The sequence below is a fragment of the Henckelia pumila genome, chromosome 3, assembly GCF_033568475.1.
Source record: "Henckelia pumila isolate YLH828 chromosome 3, ASM3356847v2, whole genome shotgun sequence".
Classification (NCBI taxonomy): domain Eukaryota; kingdom Viridiplantae; phylum Streptophyta; class Magnoliopsida; order Lamiales; family Gesneriaceae; genus Henckelia; species Henckelia pumila.
This window is the reverse complement of record NC_133122.1, coordinates 63,159,718-63,181,902: the sequence shown is the minus strand read 5'-3', so window position 1 is coordinate 63,181,902 and position 22,185 is coordinate 63,159,718. Positions and strand designations below refer to the sequence as shown.

Genomic DNA, 22,185 nt, shown 5'->3' with positions numbered 1-22,185 from the left:
TCAACTTGATAATCGAACGTTGTATATTGTATTTGCAGTATAACAATATCCAAACCACAAGTATTTTGATAGAAAATAATTTCTACTAAAAAGGTCGAGGAACAAGTGTACAGAATTTCTCACACTCAATTGATTGTGTTTTTTATCTGTTGGAATGATGATTGATGCAGTATTTATAATGACTGAATCATTTTCTAGGATATGACACGTCTTTCTGATGATACTTATTCTTTTAAATCATCAGTAACTGTCAAAACCATGAAGGGATGCCATGAACAGACGTCTCTGTTCATTACAGACATGGAGGAACTTCAAATCATGGTGCACCGAGTTCTTGGTTCCTTCAGTCTGATTCCTTGGTTCCTTTTGATTCCTTCGGATACCATCCATCATTTCCAACATGAGATTTTCCATTTTTATGGAAATCACCAACGGGATTAAGAATCAACATTTTTGGCAATCTGTTCCAAATTATTCAGTCATATAGCATTTTTTTCTTGATATGATATCTGTTTAGGGTGCGGCCAGAAGTGTTCATATTAAAGCTTAAGTGGTTCTTTTTCGACACACCCTTAAATTTACTGCATATGCTGAGTTTGCAATTTTGTCGGGTTTGAAAAATATGAACAAAGTTTAAGAAGTTACTACTACGCATATAAGAGGACAGAGTGTCTTGTTCATCAGAGTAATGTTCCATTCACTGAGAGTTATAAGTGATATGAACTTCGATTTTTGGTATAAAGTGATTCATGTAAAATGATTCGTTATCGGTAATGAAAAGAAGTGGTCAAGCCAAGTACTTGTGACTCTTTAAGTAGCATTTCCATATGAAATGATTCCTACAAGGAAACTACATTGAGAGCGATTGGACTCCTTACCACATGGATTCCATCCGTCCATGTCAAAGCCCCGAAAATGAAACCTCCGTTGCTGGTATTGCAAGGAGTAAGATGTATCTTGAATGACTTCTTATCACCCATCTTTTCAAAACTTAGCTCAGCTGGAGCAACTGAACAATTTACACCAGTCGGGCAGTCAACTTGTGCCTTGTATAGAGCAGGCCCTTGTCCATAATATGTCACTTTTCTACGCACAGATACTCTTCCTCTCAAGTTCGAGACTCCGATTGAAGGATAGTTTAAGTCATGCGAGGGTGGAAGCTTATTCTTACAATGTATCATTTTACCGGTGACGTTTTTCAGCTGAGCAGGTGTTTCCCCAGTGCTGCAGAGGAAATCAATTATGTCACTGGTATCAAAATCATATATTAGTCCAGGGTCAGTTGCTGCAGCTGGATTTACGTGCCCTGAACCGTAGTCAAAAGGTGAGGTTTGAGTGCTGTTCGGATGTCTAACAATTAAGTTTTTGTTGTTGTCGTGGATTGTTGCTGTGCCAAAACATACAAGCGTATTACAGAAAACAATTAAGGGAAATGTTGGTAAATTCTGAAATGTTTTGCTGATTGAAAATCACCTGTTGTCATTATAGCAGACTTGATGGCTGCTGGGCTCCACGAAGGATGAGATGCTTTAACAATGGCGGCTATTCCAGAAACATGTGGACATGACATGGAAGTTCCTGATGCCATGTTATAGTCAGTTGATCTTCCAGCAGTGCTATCAGTAGCCAACGGCGACCATGCTGCCAGGATTTTCACTCCTGGGGCGGTTATATCAGGCTGAAACAGGAAGGTCCAATGTGTTATAATTCTAGTTTGTGGAAGCAGTTACATGTAAATCGAACTCACTTTTTTTTCATCGTTTTTGCAGTTCATTATAACTATAACATTTTGCAAGAGTTCCTTTTCTCGTACTTTAATTACATCTGGACTGATGATGTTTGGACCCATTGATGAGAAGGATGCCATTTCTGGTGCTGGTTTAGTTGGTATAATTGTCATTGATTGTGATATTCTGGCCACCGGGTTCCTGCAACAACCAGGCAAAGTGAATATTTGGCACTGGAATCACTTATGCTATGTCCACAACTATTAGTTGTTGTATTGTTCTTTTCTTGTAAATTTTACAACAAGCTCCAACATACTTTTCTGCTTCGATATATGTGAAAAGCTCTTTAGCATCTTCAAGGCCTATCAGTGTGCCTGGTAGCGCGAACTGAATGCTAATATCTTTGGCAAGTGGATCGACCAGTATAAATCCCACACCACCACCATCTTGTATGGCTATGACTTTTGCTCCACGGTCATCGCGAATCCTCTCAAGTGTGCAGATGACTATCTTTCCCTTAATCAAGGTGGGGTCCAAGGTATTGTTTTTACATGCGCTAGCAGATATCAGAAACAGAGAGTCGAAAAGTTTATAACAATCGATAACATTGTAGCATTAATGAGTGTGTGTGGAGTGAGATTAAAGGTGTAGTTCTTAATCAAGATAGATCGTTAAAATAGGTGTTGGACTGTCATTTTAGATACCTACCAGTATACAGCTATGAGATGGATAGATTCTAACTGACAATTTGACATGATATGGAGTGATCGATGAAATGAAATGCTAGCACATTGAATATTATTTAGAACAAAGTAAATTACTTTTACTTATAAATAAATTACCTGGCATTTCCTGCAGCTACGTTAGTGGCTGCAGCAGCACTTCCAGCAATTAACCCATAAAAACTCTCCATATTAGTTGGGTTTATACTGAATCCCTGCAGTACATGAGTCCTCAAATCACAAGAGTGAATCTTTTATACTATAAGTCAATCAACTAGGAGAGTAATCAATGAATGCCTGTATGATTTTTGAATTTCCTAGATAAATGTTAGTTCGGATGTCTCGATTGATGGTGCTTGCTGCCACTGTAAGGATCCAAGGAGCAACATTTATTGCCGTTTTTGGCAAAAAGCTGTTTCCAGCTGATGCAGAAACGACGACTCCTTTTTTAAATGCATGGAAAGTTCCTATTGAAATTGCATTTTTGAAGTATGAAGGCTGGGGAGGAACTGGTCCAAAAGACATAGATATGATATCTACATGGTCATGTAGTGCATCATCGATGGCGGAAAGAATATCTGAATCACTGCACATGAAGAACCAACAAGCCTTGTATATTGCAAGCCTGGCTTCTGGTGCACCTCCTCTTGCGATGCCTTTCGCTATTCCATATAAGCTAACATCGGGAACTATTGAACCAGCGATGGTGGATGCAGTATGGGTCCCATGACCATCAGTATCTCGTGCTGACAATGAATATGTTATATTCAATGATTCAAGAGGTCCGACCTCTGCTTCAAACCCTTTATAGTAAAATCTAGCTCCCACGATTTTTCTGTGATTTGGATGCAAACAGTTTCATCAGCATTCTAGAAGTAAAATTTAATCGTGGGGTTGTATGTATTGTCTTGTGTTATTTAAAGTAATTCGGCAGAAAGTAAAGGTAGAGCTGGGAGACCTACCTGTTACAATTCGACAGTGTAAAATTTTCTCCGGTTAAACATTTACCCTTAAATTTTGTCGGTACAGGACTGAGGCCATCATCGTTGAAGCTCTTGGATTCAGGCCAAACTCCTGAAGGTTTATTAGTTAGGAGTAAGATCAATGGAAGATTAGAAAGCATAGTTGTCAAGAATGTACCAGTGTCAATGACACCAACAATTACGTCGGATGTTGATGGTTGGCCATACTGTTCCATGCCATTTAAGCCCAGAAATTCCCATGAGTGTGTTTGCTTTCGAACACAGATAGAACAGAGTCACTCCCTACATTCGAAGATGAACAATCAAACTTCTGTCTTTTGGTGCCCTTGTAACATAGAAGCAAAATGGATGTGTATCAGGTCTTATTATCTATCTGCTTTAGACTGGTTGGTGCTGATTGCAATTTCTTGAAACTCAACCTCATGATTTATTAAAAAAACTCGCGTGCATTTTATGACTCAATGGCGGAACCAGAATTCTTAAACTACCCCGGCTAAAATTTTAAACTTTAGAATTGTTTAACCTTTTGAATCGAACCACCCGGGCTACTATCAAATTAATTCAAAAATTTTCCAAAATTAATATCTATAAATTTTAAAAAATAGTATGATCTATTAAGAATATTGCATCTTTTTTATGTAGTTCCCTCTATAAAAAATTCTTTTGTTGGACGTCAGATCGCTAGCTTTAATCTACGTTTGGTCACTTGAAAATATGCATGTCTTGCAGCAATTTCAGAATCACATCCACTGAATCTGTGCGGTTAGGATGTGCTTATCCATCTTTGCAGCGTTTTCGCACAAGCATGTCTCTTGAGCAACACATATGACAAAGATAATATTCGGTGTTTGATAAACCTGAAAGTTGCTCTGCCTGATCTGGTGTTAGCATCGCAGAGCAGCCTCTGAAGGACTTTGTGTAATGATGAATTGCTACGTTCACCGCTTCATCGTGGCTGAAAATAATTCAAGTGTCAATTCTTATTATGTTTGCATTGCACTAGCATCTCATCCCTGGGTTATAACTTGGCATTTTCATAGAATGCATGTGTTAGGTGGCAAGTGTAAGGTGATTGGTGGGATGATGGCCCCCAACTCAGATATCCCATCCCACAGCGCCGCAGAGAGCAAAGAAAAACAAAGAAAAAAAGGAGAGAGCTTTTTGGGTTTTCTTGAGTGTTCTTTTGTGTGAGTTAGAGAAATATTTTTTTCTCGGTAATACTCGGGTGTTGGAATCGGGTGAGAGATATAGTGTTTTGTACACTTGTAATATTTCTCCGGTATTAAATATTTGCAGCTGCTCCGTGGACGTAGCCTATTTTGGGTGAACCACGTAAATCCTTGATGTCCTTATTGATTGTTTTATTTCGCAATTATTATCGTCATGATCGCTTCGGTATAATCCATAACAACTGGTATCAGAGCTGTTACGGTGTCCGGGAGCCTTGGTGAAAAATTTCTTAAAATTCTGAGTATGCTCTGTGGTTGCAGCCTTGTCTGATCTTCCACATCAGAAAAGATTGTTTGAAATTTTATTAAGGCAGTAGAAGCGATGGCCGGAAATGACGGATCGGGACCTGAAATCAATAAGTTCGACGGTACAGATTTCACGTTCTGGCGGTTACAGATTAAAGATTATCTGTATAGCAAGAAGCTACATCACCCTCTATCCGGGGTGAAGCAAGAAAAGATGAAGGATGATGAGTGGGAGCTTCTTGACCGACAAGTGTTAGGGGTAATACGATTGACCCTAACAAAGAACGTGTCCCACAACGTTGCGGAGGCAAAAACCACGGAGAAGATGATGTCCATTTTGTCGGACATGTACGAGAAGTCATCGGCAAATAATAAAGTGTTCCTCATGAAAAAGTTATTCAACTTGAAGATGAGGAAGGTGCTTCGGTGGCAGCACACATCAATGAATTCAACACGATTGTTTCCTAGCTAACATCGGTTGAAATTAAATTTGATGATGAAATTCGAGCACTTATTCTTTTGGCGTCTTTACCAAATGCTTGGGAGCCAATGCGGGCAGCGGTTAGTAATTCTGCTGGAAAGGAAAAATTACAATTCAATGATGTCAGAGATCGAATTCTTGGTGAAGAAGTTCGCATGATGGATTCGGAAGAAGCGACATCATCGAGATCGGCCCTAAATCTCGAAAACAGAAGTAGGGGCAGGAGTGGCGAAAAGAGTTTTAACCAATGGCATGGTGGATACAAGTCAAGAAATGGAAAAGACAATAACAAATTTGAAAAGAATGTGAAGTGCTGGAACTGTGGTGAGACTGGCCATTTGAAAAAGAATTGCAAATCAACAAGGAACAACACAAATGTTGTTTGTGAGGAGGTACATGATGCTCTATTATTATCCATGAAAATCCCGGTTGATTTTTGGGTTATGGACTCGGGAGCTTCATTTTATACCACTGGTAATCGTGATGTATTCGATAATTACATTGCGGAGATTACGGAAAAGTTTTCCTAACTGATGGAAAACCTTTGGAGATAATTGGTATGGGTGATATCCGGATGAAGATGACAAATGGATCTGTCTGGAAAATCAACAAAGTAAAGCATGTACCAAAGTTGACCCGCAATCTGATTTCTGTAGGACAGCTTGACGACGAAGGTCATAAGGTGATCTTTGGTGATGGTTCCTGGAAAGTGAAAAAGGGAGCCATGATTGTTGCTCGAGGAAAGAAAACTGGAACACTCTATATGACTTCCAGTTTGAGAGATAAATTAGCAGCTGTGGATGCTGGAGCTAATTCAAGTCTATGGCTTTGTAGGCTTGGAGATACGAGTGAGAAGGGAATGAAGATGCTTGTTTCAAATGGAAAACTACCGGAAGTAAAGATCGTTGAACACAAGCCGTGTGAAGCTGTATTTTTTGAAAAGCAAAAAAATGTGAGCTTTTCAAAAGAGGTTAGAGAACCGAAATCGGCGGATTTGGAGCTGGTACATACTGATGTATGTGGACCATCTCCTGTGACATCCTTTGGAGATCACTCAAGATATTATGGCACTACTGTTGACGATTCGAGCAGAAATTTTGGGTTTATTTTTTGAAAAATAAATCAGATGTTTATGAGACCTTTAAACAGTGGGAGTTTGCCATGAAAAATGTGATGGATTCACTGTCATCCAATCACATGTGGGAGTTGTCAGAACTTCCTGAAGGTAAAAAGGTTTTACATAGCAAGTGGGAGTACCGGTTAGAACACGATGGTAGCAAGCGGTACAAAGAAATCCTTGTTGTAAAAGGTGAAAAAAAAGTCATTGATTACACTGATATTTTCTCTCTAGTGGTAAAGTTAACTACTATCAGGACTGTACTTGGATTGATGGTAAAAGAAGATTTGCATCTGGAGCAGTTAGATGTAAAGACCGTGTTTCTTCATGGTGAGCTAGATGAAGAAATGAATCAATCACAGGGATTTGAAGTACGAGGGAAAGAGAAAATATTGTGCAAACTTCAAAAAAGCTTGTACGATCTCAAACAAGCTCCAAGATAGTGGTATAAGAAGTTTGATGGTGTAATGAATAATGATGGTTTCCCGAGGTATCATGCTGATCACTGGTGTTATGTGAAGCTTGATGGTTGTTATATCATGCTACTGGTATATGTAGATAATATGTTGATAGCAGGAGTTTGTCTGAAGAATATTGATAAACTAAAGATAGAATTTGCTATGAAGGATTTGGGTGCTGCAAAACAAATCCTTGGAATCAGGATCCTTAGAGATCGGGTGAATGGAGTCTTGAAACTTGAGAAGATTCCTGGAAGTAAAAATCCAGCTGATATGTTCACAAAAGTGGTGACCACTGACAAACTGAAGTTGTGCTCGACTTCAGTTGGACTGCAAGTATAAGAAAGGAGGCATGAGTTGCTGCATTGTCTGTGTGAAGCCATGATTGAAATCAAATCTTCAAGTGGAAGATTTGTTAGGTGGCAAGTGTAAGGTGATTGGTGGGATGATGACAGGTTGGGAAAGGAATTAAATGCATAGCATTTAATTTAACGCGGAGAGGAGCTCTATAAATTGAGCTCCTCTCCCCCCAACTCAGATATCCCATCCCACAGCGCAGAGAGCAAAGAAATAGAAAGAAAAAAAGGAGAGAGCTTCTTGGGTTTTCTTGAGTGTTCTCTTGTGTGAGTTAGAGAAATATTTTTTTCTCGGTAATACTCGGGTGTTGGGATCGGGTGAGAGATATAGTGTTTTGTACACTTGTAATATTTCTCCGGTATTAAATATTTGCAGCAGCTCCGTGAACGTAGCCTATTTTGGGTGAATCACGTAAATGCTTGGTGTCCTTATTGATTGTTTTATTCCGCAATTATTATCGTCATGATCGCTTCGGTATAATCCATAACAGCATGATCGGGCTATATCCATGTAATGCTCACACATATATACAACTGGCTTGAAGAAGCAGAAGCATGAATGTTTCAGAAACTGATGAAACAAGCTTACCTTCCAACAACTGAGGCAAGCACCTCATGATTTCCTGCAATTACTGATTCTGAGTCCTTGTACGAGTGCTCCCCCATGTAAACTATATAGTGCTGCGTGAATCAAAAATATTTAAGGTTAGACAAACTGCTGAAAATGGTTTCTCTTTTCTCTTCAAATCGCTACAACTGATGTCACTCGAAACCAAGATCTGTATGGTGGAAACCAATAACTCGACCACTGAGCTGAGTGGTTGGCCACAGAAACAGAAAGTGTGTTTATGAAAACTATCGGATCATGTAGGTGTCAATGCACTTATCGTGTATCATCATCTGTAGTAGAGAAAGCTTTCCTAAACAAATGAAGAATCTTTGAACATAAAACTTCATTCTCGAGATTCATGTGGAATTGTGAATTACAATTGATAGTTCACAAATATGAACTTGTCATTCACAATGAAGTTCTGTTATGTTTGCACTAGAAGTCAAGTCAAGATATGAATGCAACTCGTTACCTTTTTACCCGAGGTGGCGTCATTTACAAATAAATACCTAGACAACAAGGAGAATGCTAGGAATATCAGTATTTTCATGGTCCTGAAGAGTGCAATGAAGTGATAGAAGAAGAATGCAAATCAAGAACTGTAGTGATAGTTTTTCTTTTGGGTTTTCTTACACCATTCCTAAGATTGTGATATTCAATATTGTTGAGTAGGCTCAGCCTTCTCTGTCTAAAATAGTGTACGAATGCAGTTTGTAGGAGAAAGAGAGGAAAACTTATTATTTTATTCATGCATGTTTCTTGAGTACATATTTAAATAGCAGACCTACCTAATCTCATATCCCAATAAATCATGAAAATATTATAATCCTAATTTTGACTTATAATTCAAATCAAATTAAATCAAAACTCAATCTTAACTTATTCATCAGATCCTAATTATGAATATTTTGTCAACAGCGACCCTCAAATAGGTGCAAAGATACCAATCTGCCCAACTTGCTGGCACGAGCCTCAAAAAGTTGCCTCAAAAGACCCTTCATTAAAAGTTAAAACATGTGCACTTCAAGCTCCTGTGTATCAATTTCAATGTGCTTAGTTTTATCGTATAAAACTAGATTATGAGTGTATAGATCATAAGTGAATAGAAATCTCTTTAGCCGAACAATCCACATATTCCTTGGGTATGTTATTATGTTTTTCAATCACCAAACGTCAAAATGACCACAAGTACGCATGGCCATTATCAAAATTTATATTTATTCTTCACTAAAAACCAGAACTCTTTTTCGTGCTATACTTGCACACATGTACAAACAGCAGTTTCCATAAATTATATATATTTTTAAAATAAGTATTCAACGAAATCGATAGAGGTAATTTGAAATCCGTCTTTTCAACGCCATGATTTCCAATTTACTTTACTTGATGGAGGGAAAACTGGCCTCGTGAATATCATGAGCATAATACCCATCAATTTATGGTGTTTAATTCAAGTCAAATTCTGTAAGTTTAGGAACTATTTTAATGCGCGAGAAACGAAAGGACTACTAAATATTATGAATCCTGAGCTGAAAATGTTATTATTCCCTCATGATGCATGCACAAAATCCTAACTTCTCTAATAATATATTAATTGCATGATGGAAGTGAATCAGTGATCGAAAAAGAATTTTCGCCGCAGCTACCGGGACTGTGGTGTTTGTTTCAAGGAGATATCAGCTGAGAGCAGTGGTGGTGTTGTCGATACATGGGCTTTACTTCGAGTCTGGTTGATCGCAGTTTCGCAGATCAAACAACTAATATCAGTTTCTTGAAAGCAATGAGTTTACAAACAAATTACTTGACAACTTTTCAATATTGGAGAGACTCTAATTAGCAAGTTGGCAATGATCAATATCAATGCATCATCTTGAAAGGATGGATAGTTGGAGTTCAGTACATACATGGATTTCTTGACATGTTGTGTGGTATAGAATAATCAATTTTTATGTGCATTATTGATAGGATTATAATTAGCCTTTCTGATTCTATTTTCCCAATTCTATCTAATCCGCAAATCCTCCCTTTAGGCTTAGTTTCTGTGTCCAGATTTCAACAATCTGTGTAACTTCCATACATAACTGTTTTGTTCAATGCAGAAAACTTTCTTGCAACAAATCAGATTTTTTCTCCCTCTTACAAGGTGTACCATTTATGGTTGATACTTGATATCATATCTTTTTAGGGTGCGACCAGAAGTACTAATATTAAGGCTACAGTGATACTATTTCATCATTCCGTGAAATTTACTGTATATACCAAGTTTGCAGCTTTCTTAGTTTGACAAATTTGAAGTTGGGGAAATTTTAAGTATAGATATTAGAGGGCAGCATTAATCAGATGGAACTATCTTTTTCATCAGAGTAATGATCGATTCGTTGAGTTGCATTATAGGTGATGTGAACTAAAAGTTTTGGTATAAAATGATTCATGTATTTGTGAAGAAAAGAAGTGGTTTTCTTGTTCTCAATCTAAGTACTTGTGACTCTTCAAATACCGCTCTTACATAAAAAGGATCTCTACAAGGAAACTACATTGAGACCAATTGGACTCCTAACCAGATGAATTCCATCTGTCCATGTCAATGCCCCGAAGACGAAACCTCCGTTACTGGTGTTGTAAGGAGTAAGATGAAGATCAAATGACTTTTTCTCTCCCATCTTTTCAAATCTTAGCTCCGCAGGAGAAACTGTGACATCTACACCGGTGGGGTAGTCTACTTCTGCCTTGTAAACAACAGGCCCTTCTCCATAATATGTCACTTCTCTATGCACCGATACTCTTCCTCTTAAATTTGAAACTCCAATTGAAGGATAGTTGAAATCATATGATGGTGGAAGGGTATTCTTACAATATATCATTTTACCGGTGATGTTATGGAGCTGAGCAGGGGTTTCACCAGTACTGCAGAGGAAATCAATTATGTCACTTGTATCAAAATCATATATTAGTCCAGGGTCAGTTGCTGCAGCTGGATTTACATGACCGGAACCGTAGTCAAAGGGTGAGGTTTGAGTGCCATTCGGAAGTCTAACGATTACGTTTTTATTGTTGTCATGGATTGTAGCTGCGTCAAAAATATAGGCACACAGAAAGCAATCAGGAAGATTTTGATAAATTTAGATGTGATTTATTGATGAATGTTACCTGTTGTCATTATGGCAGACTTGATGGCTGCTGGACTCCATGAAGGATGAGATGCTTTAACAATAGCAGCAATTCCAGAAACATGGGGACATGACATAGAAGTTCCTGATAGTACGTTATAGTCAGTGCGTCTTCCAGCAGTGAATTCGGTCGCTAACGGTGACCACGCTGCCAGAACATTCACTCCTGGGGCAGTTATATCAGGCTGAAACAAAGAGGTGAGGCTCAAATGTACAATAATTTTTGTTTATGGAAGCAGTTATGTTTTTATTAAACCCACTGTTTAATTTGTTCTGCAGTTCATGGTAACTGTAGAAATTTAGTAATTGCACCCAAATAAACATTTTGCAAGAAATCAATTTCTCAAATTGGATTCATTCATACTTTAATTATATCTGGATTGATGACGTTTGGACCCATTGAGGAGAAAGATGCCATTTCTGGTGCTGGTTTAGAGGGTATAACTGTCATTGTTTGGGATATTCTGGCGACTGGGTTCCTGCAATGAAGATCAGACAAAGTTAATATTTGGCACTTGAATCACTTATGTTATGTGACTTGTGTCCACAACAATTGTCTTGTAAATTTTTTGTGAAGTTCCAACATACTTTTCTGCTTCTATATATGTGACAAGCTCCTCAGCTTCTTCCGGGCTTATTAATGTGCCTGGTATCACGAATTGAATGCCAACATCTTTGGCGAGTGGATCAACCAGTATAATTCCCACACCACCACCATCTTGTATGGCAACAGCCTTCCCCCAACGATCATCGCGGATCTGCTCAAGTGCGCAGATGACGATCTTTCCCTTAATCAAAGTGGAGTCTAAGGTATTTCTTCTACAAAAACTGGGATTACAGGTATAGTTCTTCAAATGTTCACATTGAAATGTTGTTTAGAAAGTGATTGAATTCCACTTTGTAACAAATAAATTACCTGGCGTTTGCTGTTGTTATGTTAGGAGCTGCTGCTGCACTTCCAGCAATTAATCCGTAAAAACGCTCCATAGTGGTTGGGTTTATACTGAAGCCCTGCAGTGCACAAGTCCTCAAAATCCCAGGAGAAAGTATTTTATATGATAAGTTTTTCAACTAAGAGAGCTCCAACAATCATGCCTGTATGATTTTTGAATTTCCCAGATAAATATTAGATTGGATGTCTCGATCTATGGTGCTTGCTGCCACTGTAAGGATCCAAGGAGCAACATTTGTTGCAGTACTTGGCAAAAAACTGTTCCCAGCAGATGCAGAGACGACGACTCCTTTTTTAAATGCATGGAAACTTCCAATTGAAATTGCATTTTTGAAGTATGGAGTCTGGGGAGGACCTGGTCCGAGAGACATGGATATAATATCTACTTTATCATGTATAGCATCATCCATGGCGGAGAGAATGTCTGCATCACTGCACTCGTTAAACCAACAAGCCTTGTAAATTGCGAGTCTGGCTCCTGGTGCACCTCCTCTTGCGGTGCCTTTCCCTATTCCATATAAACTAACATCGGGAACTATTGAGCCAGCAATGGTGGATGCAGTATGGGTCCCATGACCATCAGTATCTCGTGGTGACAATGAATGTGTCATATTCAATGATTCAATAGGCCCAACGTCTGCTTCAAATCCTTTATAGTAAAATCTAGCTCCCACAATTTTTCTGTGGTTTGGATTCGAACAATTTCAACAACATTGAAGAAGTAAAATTTAATCATGGGGTTGTATATTATTGTATCATTGTGAATCTAGAGCTGGGATAGCTACCTGTTACAATTTGACAGTGTAAAGTTCTCTCCAGTTGAGCATTTACCCTTGAATTTGGATGGCACAGGACTGAGGCCAACATCATTGAAGCTCTTGGATTCAGGCCAAACTCCTGAAGATTAGATGAGTATGGTGCTGTTATGGTTTTCCGACACGTTGGGAGTAAGATAAGTGGAAGATTAGAAAACATAGCTGTCAAACGTTTACCACTGTCAATGACACCAACAATCACGTCAGACGTCGATGGTTGATCATATTGTTGGATGTTATTTAAGCCCAGAAATTCCCATGAGTGTGTTGTATGGATTACATTTGGTTTGCTCTCGAACATGGATAGGACAGAGTCACTACCTACATTCAAAGTAAAATTGTCAGACATGGTTTATTGGTATCCTTGAAACGGTAGAAAGATGGTTATGTATCATGTCTTTTTGTCCATCTGTATCAAACTGGTTGGCGTTTGATTGCAATTTTGCGGTGAATCAATGTCACGATTCATTCAAAACATATGTGTGCTTTTTTAAATTAGAGAAGTCTTTAGCATATGTCTCTTGAGCAATGCAGGTGATAATTAGGATTCGACAAACCTGAAAGTTGCTCTGCGTGATCTGGTTTTAGCATCACAGAGAAGCCTCTGAAGGACTTTGTGTAATGATGAACTGCTGCATTCACCGCTTCATCGTGACTGAAAATGATTCCAGTGTTATTATAACTGGGCATTTTTCAGTGAATACATGATTGTGTTCTATCTATGCATTTGCTCGTGTCTTGATGAAGATGAAGCACGAACATTTCAGAAACCAGAGGAACAAAACTTACCTTCCAATGACTGAGGCAAGTAGCTTATGATTTGCTGCAATCACTGATTTTGAGTTTTTGTACGAGTGATCTCCCATGTATACTATGTAGTGCTGCATGAATCCAAAAACATTCACGTTCAGAGCAAGATCAGAGGGACAAACCACGAAACATCACAGCAATTTTCAAGCACTAAGACTGCTAAAAAGTGGTTCTTTTTGTCTCTTTTAAGCTACTTCAACCGATGTGACCCGAAACAGAGATTTGCATGATGGAAAATCAATAGCTGTGCCATTAAGTTATTCAGCTAGCCACACAAAACTGGTTTCTGGAAAGTATTGAATTATGTAGAAATCGCGTGCGCAAGGTGACTTCTTGAATGTGATGTGGATTGATAAATTGGTGTCAGCTAGTGCACGAATGTGAACTTGTCATTCGCAACAAAGTCCTATACTAGCAGCAGTCAGTATTTTATGCAGGACTGCTAATGCATACAGAAAGGAAGATTCGGACTATGATGCATGGAATGGTTACCTTTTTACCCGAGGCGGCTCCATGTACTAATATGAACCTAAACGACAGGACTAAGGCAAGAAAAATCAGTACTTTCATGGTACTGAGGACCACAATGAAGTGATTGAAGAAGAAATGTGTATCAAGAGTTGCATGTAATGAGAGCTTTATTGCTTGGGATTGTATCCACCATCTCTAACATGTGATATTAATAGTGCCGAGCCGGTTTGGCCTTAGTTTTCGAAAATTGCAAGTGGTTAGAGCATTTCTTTTGGGATTTTGTGCACCATCCCTAAGATTTTGATATTTAATATTGCTGAGCCGGCTTGGTTTTAGTTTTTGTCCAAGCACAGGAGAATCATTCAGGTGAAGATTTTTTCTTAATTTTTTTTTTCTCTTTTTTAAGAATTGGCATGACTTCTTAAGCCGGCTGCTGCATTAATATAGTGCTGATCTTTATGCTCCCGTGAAGTGTGCTTGGATATAAAATATTTATACACATTGTCTTTTAGATAAACCTTTTTACCTTAAACCTTAAAAAGGTCGAACTGCACAAGAAATTAAGGCTCCTCTGCTACATATGATCATATTAATACAATAATGATTAAGAATCAATGGTTTTGACAATCGGTTCCAAATTATTTTAGTCATATATCATTTTTTTTTTCGAAATTTTATTCTTTTAAATCATACAAATATGTTCGTCCTCAGGTTATAGAAAATAAATAATGCAAAGTCTTAACAAATGCGGATGGGGTGGGAAATGCAAGAAAAATCAAGATTTTCTTGGGGTATTCATAGATGAAATTTGAGGCATTAATACTTAATGCCTGTTATTAGCAGTCATAATCTCTCTATTAGCTGAATGCTGCCATTTACTGCATGCTCTTTAAGAGTTTTTGGACACCATAATTATTTTATTTAAGCTACTCAGATTACTTTTAAATTGCTATAATCGTTCCTCTAGTTAAACAGGCGAAAGGGTACACTAGCAAAAATTCACAATAACCCCTCTCAGAGTGCATTTATTTATTTATTTTTCTGAAGGACCAATATCTGTGAAAGGATATACAATATAATTTATCCTTGGTTTTTAGAATATAATTTATCTAAATTAATTGAAAATAAAATTGTCATTCGAATTCCAATTATTTATTATTACATTCAACTTATTAACAAAATTTCCAATTACATTTTTCACATTACACATTTTTGTGCAAACCCTCAAGCTATCCAGCTCAATAATTAAAACAACTATTTACAATCCTTCGACTTATTATTATTATTTTTTCTTTTAAACAGTTATCATTCAATGAGATTTATCTACAACTGTCAAAATATATACTTATTTTTAATATATATATTTTTTTTATAAAAAAAAAAGTGATTTGTCTTCTTTTAACCAGTTATCATTCAATGAGATTTATCTACAACTGTCCATACATATACGGTATACCATATTTATGTATGAAAAATGTGAAAGATGACACTGAAAAATAATGAAGCAGCATGAACACGAAAAGATTTTGTTAAAAAAGAACTCGGGGAGCTAATTTGCAAGTTCATAAAGATCAATTTTTATGTGAATTATTGTTATTATTAAAATTAATCCAGCTTTCAAGAAAACATTCTGCATCATTTACATACATTATTCTTTTGTTCAATACAGAAGATTTCATACAAACTAGTTTTTTTTCTTGTTAGGTGTTCTGTTTTATGTTGATACTTGATATGATATCTGTTTAGGGTGCGGCCAGAAGAAGTATTGGTACTAATGCTTCAGTGATACTTTTTCAGCACGCAGTTGAATTTACTGCATGTCCTGAGGACACACTGTCTTGTACATCAGAATAATGATCCATTCACTGAGAGTTACAAGTGACATGAACTTTGATTTTTGGTATAAAGTGATTCATGTATCATAATTTATCGGTAATCGAAAAGAAGTGGTCAAGCCAAGTACTTGTGACTCTTTAAGAAGCATTTCCATATAAAATGATTCCTACAAGGAGACTACATTGAGGTGCATTTCACTATTCCATATAAGATAACATCGGGAACTATTAAGCCAGCAATGGTGGATGCAGTATGAGCCCCATGACCATCAGTATCTCGTGGTGACAATGAATATGTAATATTCAATAAGTCCGTCTGCTTTGAAAAAGATTTTGTTCATTGCAAATACTGGAGCGCGCATGGTGTTCAGAATGTCATATTAGTCATTGTCAAATTCAGGATTTTAAATTATCGGTAATCACAGTTTATTAATTCTTGAACTTGGAAGTGGATGAAAAAGTTTCTATTTGCAGATCCCGACATACTTAATTAATTGCTTCAAATGCCGATGTTGATGGTTATGCTGCTGTTGCAAAATTATTAGATCAACACCACCAATATAGGATATAATCATATGATGCAATTATAGACATTTTCATTGTGTGCGTACTCAGTGTTTTTAAAAGCGCACTAGCGCAATTTCTAGGCTGAGCGCTACGTAGCGCTTAGCCTTTAGCGGAAAGCTCAAAGAGCGCACGCTATTTGCCCGTCTGGAGCGCGTTAACGCAAATAGCGTGCGCTATTGGGCTATGGCGCAAAAAGCCCACGCTATTTGGGCAATAATATTAGAAGCCCATTAATAATTTTATTTAACGTAAAAGATAGAACCCACATCCAGTTGTAAGGCGAGTCTTGATCTGCTCGTTCCCCACGTCCAAGGGGATTCAGAAATCAGATTTCCTCAAGCGAAGGCCAACGAAACTTACCGCTGGGAATCGAAACTTTCCAGAGTTGATTTAAGAGGTGAAGATGAACCCTAGATCCGATTTCAAGGTAGACTGGGGTTTTGGGGTTTTTTTGAGGTGGGTGGTTTCTGTTCGAAAATCTGAGCAACAGAATCCAAAGAAGAGGTTGGGTTTAATTTCGGGTAGATTTTGTTGTAATTATTGGTTGAATTTTTGTTTAAATATTGGGCAGATTGTTAGGCTTAAACGTGTTGTAATGTTTAAGAATAGCTAATTATATCACTATTTATTAATTTAAGGATAATTCTTACTTATTTAAGTATATTTTTAGTTTTATAATTAATTAATTGGTGTGTACAAATAGCTTACGCTATGCGCTGCGCTATTTACGCTATGCTATGACAACACAAAAACGCTACAGGCCAACGCTACGCCTTTTAAAACACTGGCGTGTGTATGGAAAATATTTGTTATCCCCCAAATTTTTATTATTTAAAATCGTGAACATCCATTTTTATTTTGCGTGTAGTTAAATATGTTGATATGGACGAAACATGGATCGTGAATTCAGTGTCACTCATCATAGCAAGCCTTAATGGCGCTGCCATGTAAATCTAGGTTCTTGGTCATAAGTAGAGATATTGATATGCTATAATCGATGTTCATAATATGGAAACAGTTATTTTTCGCTAGCTACCTCCACATTATGAACACCGAGTATACTATATTAATATCTTTACTTATGAGCAAGAGCATAGATTTACCTGACAACGCAATTAAAACTTGCTATGATGATTGATAGTGGATCCACTGTTCCTGTCTCGTGCATATCAACATACTTAACTGCACACAAAATAAAATTGATGTTCGCGATTTTAATTTAAAGAATAAAAGTTTGGACGATCACAAGTACTTTCCATACGCACACAATAAAAATGTCTGGGTTCGCGATTTTATACTGGTATTGTGTTTATCTAATAATTTTGCAACAACAGCAGAACCATTAGCACGACATTTGACGCAATTATCGATGATTTAAAATCCTGAATTTCACAATGACCTATTTCTAAACAATTTGAACACCATGCCGCTCACCTGTATCTACAGTTGGCAACTTGTTCAACTCAATTGCATTTGCGGCATAAAGTAGAGAGACTCCCCCACCTGTGCAAGGTTTTACCAAGTTTCCGCAATGGATTTTTAATTTTTAAAAGGGTTACATGCTAGAAAACAAATGAAATTAGACCAGCCGGTTAGACTAGTTCGACCGAAAACCGGTAACAAGTCCGGTACGTAACAACCTAAAAAACTGTTCTAACGGTCAAACCCGGATAAGAACCGGAAAACTAGTTGAACCCATTTTTTGAATTTTTTTATTTTTAAAACCTTAAATTTAATATTTTATTATATATATACATGATTATTTGAAATTTGTATTTCGTTATAAATATTATTTTAGTAATACTAGAATTTATTTAATTAATTCATTTATTTTTTAAAAAATTGTAAAACTATATTTTGAATATATTTATATAGTTATTTAGATTTCAAAATTTGGTAAATATAGTTCATTTTTAAAAAAATTGGAAAACTATAATTGATATTTTGAATATATTTATATAGTTATTTAGTGTTCAAATTTTGGTAAATATATTGTCTATTTATATACATCTTTTAGGATTTTAAATTTTAAAATATATTATTCATTATATTATATTATATAAACGATTTTAAGGTGGAACAGTGTGATCATTGGTCCAGTTAGAAAATATTGACCGTAAGTTTAGATTGATATTTGAATTCTTTCTTCACCGTGTATTAATAAGTTTTACCTCTAAGTGAGGTTTAGGTGCTTAAATCTTTTGATCAATGGCTGATTAATGTCATTTTTTTTATTTTTTTTGTAGGCGCATGATGTATGGGTTGAACAAAGCCCGAGTGTATGCAAAGACAGCAAAGTTACAAGAGATGGTTGTTCAAGGAAAATTTTCAAAATTTTGGGGCAAACTTTATAAAAATAGGTTGTCAATGCTACCCATGATCCGGCTAGAAGTGGTAAGCTGTAATTCAAGATTGTTTGTTAATGTTAAAAATATGCTTATTTTGGAACTGTATGTGTTGCTTATGCAACTGTTATATCTCGTGAAATATTCGTTGAAGGATCCAATTAGTTGAAGAATGCCATAACATCGTGAACTTTAGGAACAATATCACATTGACCATTATTACTGTGATTACAAGTTTGAAAAGTAGAGCGAGAAAGATGAGGATGTTATTAACATTTTTGATTGTTATATTTATTAATCCAATGTCAAGATCTAGTTATGGGTTTTTGAAATTATGGTTTTTTTTTAATCCAATATAAGTTTTGTAGGTTGCAACATTTTTCGCAAATGTACAAAGAGATATAGGTGAGCTGATATCCAATCCAATTGAAAAGGTTGGTAATTGGGGACCGCATTACAAATTACAATACATGTGAGAAACTATATTTGCATATAGTTTTTTGTAGTCTCAACTCCCAATAAATTGTGGATTTGTTGTTTTTAGTGTATGAGTGTGAGTAGTGTTTGATTTTTTTTAACTCGTTTGTTTTTGTGTCCTCAATCTAGTTATCCTTTGTAGGATCTAGGGTCGGAAGAGATCCTCGATGAACTTGAGTTTGTTCAAGGTCTTTACCTCAAAGTAGTCATATCTCTCCGTACTTTTTTAATGAGACCAGAATTATGTAAGTCTATTAATTGCACAACCAATATGACTAAAATATATTTGTACATGTTTATTTTTTGGATTAAGTTATCATTTCTTCGCAGCATAAAATCTTATCTTTCGTATAGGAAATGGATGATCTTCTTGTCTAATCCATGAGAATAAATTCTCGAGTAAACAATGGACTTATGAAAATCCCAGAGTGGGTTTCAAAGGTCAATCTTTTGATCATGTTATCTATTGGTTTCAATTATATTTCTCATATTTGCGAAAAAAAAACCACTAGTTATAGTCGGTTGAAGATGTGGAACCTGATGTTCTGAAAAATCTTGCGATGAACAATCAATCATCTGGAATTGAATTACATCTGTTGTATTTTAAATGTCGAATTATCCTGATATTCAAGATAATTGTATCCTGAAACAACAGATATGTCTCAAATCCAGAGAATTGCTTATCCACCACAAGAAATTCAAGAACCTCAAGTTCCATGTCTTCAGCGACTATTAGCAGTGGTATTTTCTTTTGCGAAGATGAAAAATATAACATGACCTTAAGATGATTGTAAAGATCAAAAGACATTTGAAACTCAATTTAGGATTTTCATAATCTCATTGTTGCTCGATATTTTCTTCCCATAGATTAGAACAAGTGGTTCATTAATCTCTTATACGAAGATTTTATGTTGGGAATAAATGATAACTTAATCAACAAAATAAACAAGTTCAAAAATCATGTTAGTCGTATTGGTTGTGCAACTAAACTTAAATAATTCTAGCTTATTTCCTCATTAGAAAAGCATGGAGAGATATATCCTAAGTTTAGGTAAATACCTTGAACAAACTCAAGTTTATTGATGTATCTCTTCTGATCCTACAAAGGATAACTAGATTGAGTACACACACAAAAGCAAAAGAGTTAAAAAAAAATCAAACATTACATCCACTCATACACTTAAAAACAACAAATCCACAATTTATTGCAAGAACTGTTTCTCACTTGTATTATAATGGATCCCCTGTTACCAACTTTTTCAATTTGCTATCAACTCAATATCTCATTGTCAACAGCAAAGGATGTTGCAACCTACAAAAAGTTATATTGCAATTGATTTTTTTATTAAAAAAAACAATTTCAAGAACTCATAAATAATTCAGACATTTTGACCTTGGATTAACAAAGAAAACAATAAAAAAAACCTTAACAACATCGTGCTTTTTGCAAATCTTTCTTACCCTACTTTTCAAATTTGGGCTCACAATATCAGTCGTCAGTGCGATATAGCGCCTAAGGTACAGGGTGTTATGACCTTCTTTGACTAATATGCATGATGCATCCTTCAACGTATATTTCACGAGGAAAAATATTGGCATAAGTAGCACCGACAATTCTAAAATAAGAATATTTGTAACATTAACAAACAATATTGATTATGTAGTGTGTCTATTGTAAATTCAGCACCTCTATTATCTAATTGGTTCGATGAATTACAACTTACCAATTCTAGCCGCTTCATCATGTGTAGCATTGACAACGATTTTCATAGGGCTGAACAAGGTGTAGTAAACAATCTCTTGTAACTTTTCATACACCCGCACTTGGTTCAATCGATACATCATGCCTCTACAAAAATCAAAAGAATGACACTAATCAGCCATCGCATGAAAAGATTTCAGCACCTAAACCTCAATTAGCGAAAGAATTCAAACATCAATCTAAATTTAGAGAAAACAAACCGCCAATAAGCTGTGCAAAAGCGCGGCACAATGACAAAACACATGATAGTTTAGTACTAGCGGGTTATCTGTCTCAAACAATGAGTTGGAGTAACAAAGTAATAAACATAAAAGGAGATAGCATGTAAAGCCCAACCGGACACAAAAATACATTTGAATATATGTATCAAATCCACCTAAAGAGTTCGGTAGTGAGATTTAGATCCACTATTTCAAAAGACTGAGGAGGCCATTTGCAATAACTCATTCGAACTATATTATGTGAAAAATCGAACTTGTTGGGAGAATCGAATAGAAATATATTTGTTCAATTCGTTCTATCTAAACAACCGCTACATGAAAGTCTTTAAATACACTACATAAAAAAGAAACTAAGTGCAATTCAGAAACTAACAAAGGCGTGTTTACTTTCTGTGTGTCTAATAATATCCACAACCAAGATAGTTTTTGCTTGTCTAGTAAATTAGTTTATTTAGCCCACCAAAATTGAAATGCTAGCTTACCCATTGCCCTTCCAACTCCAATGCTGCGGCATCTGAGAAATGAGATTTTAGGTTTTACTTCTTCCGCTTCAAGTGGTAGTAATTATAGGGGTGATTCGACCTCTAGGATCAATGGCTGAGATTTAGCCAAATTTTACATTTTATGTGGGTCCCACAAATTTGACTAAATCTGAGCCATTCACCTTTATTGACTAAATCACCCAGTAAATTAAAATAGATGGGTTTTATCGCTTACAAAAAATATATATATCCCAATCTGAAACACTCAAAGATTCTGTCAAGACTCATGAAAAACTTGTGAGAGGAAACTTTTTATTTGACTACGATAAAATATTTAATTTTTATTTTAAAT

General features: G+C 36.3%; 1 protein-coding gene and 1 pseudogene across 7 annotated transcripts; both read right to left on the bottom strand.

The window, feature by feature from the left end:
- Positions 1–839: 839 nt before the first annotated feature.
- Positions 840–8,930, bottom strand: LOC140888876 (subtilisin-like serine-protease S; annotated as a pseudogene).
- Positions 8,931–10,357: 1,427 nt separating this feature from the next.
- Positions 10,358–21,970, bottom strand: LOC140892034 (subtilisin-like serine-protease S). 7 transcript variants are annotated; one of them, XM_073300770.1, is made up of 13 exons: positions 21,834–21,970; positions 21,093–21,217; positions 18,718–20,984; positions 13,653–13,744; positions 13,421–13,518; positions 13,041–13,184; positions 12,834–12,945; positions 12,192–12,729; positions 12,013–12,107; positions 11,685–11,924; positions 11,461–11,575; positions 11,077–11,281; positions 10,358–10,996 (listed from the first exon to the last, which is right to left on the bottom strand). In XM_073300770.1, exons 4-13 carry the CDS (start codon positions 13,727–13,729, stop codon positions 10,449–10,451), a joined length of 2,172 nt encoding a protein of 723 aa, XP_073156871.1. In that variant the 5' UTR covers positions 13,730–13,744; positions 18,718–20,984; positions 21,093–21,217; positions 21,834–21,970; the 3' UTR covers positions 10,358–10,448. The 7 variants fall into 7 exon arrangements, with proteins under 7 accessions (XP_073156871.1, XP_073156870.1, XP_073156868.1 ...); XM_073300769.1 differs by lacking the exon at positions 18,718–20,984 and adding an exon at positions 17,981–18,049; XM_073300767.1 differs by having other exon boundaries at positions 18,718–21,217.
- Between the last annotated feature and the right edge of the window lie 215 nt (positions 21,971–22,185).

Coding starts and splice junctions, on each gene's coding strand:
- LOC140892034 (XM_073300765.1), bottom strand. CDS start 21,122: ATGCTACACATGATGAAGCGGCTAGAATTG. Junction 13,745..21,092: donor TGATGAAGCGGCTAGAATTG/GTAAGTTGTAAT, acceptor GGATTCATGCAG/CACTACATAGTATACATGGG. Junction 13,519..13,652: donor CTTGCCTCAGTCATTGGAAG/GTAAGTTTTGTT, acceptor AATCATTTTCAG/TCACGATGAAGCGGTGAATG.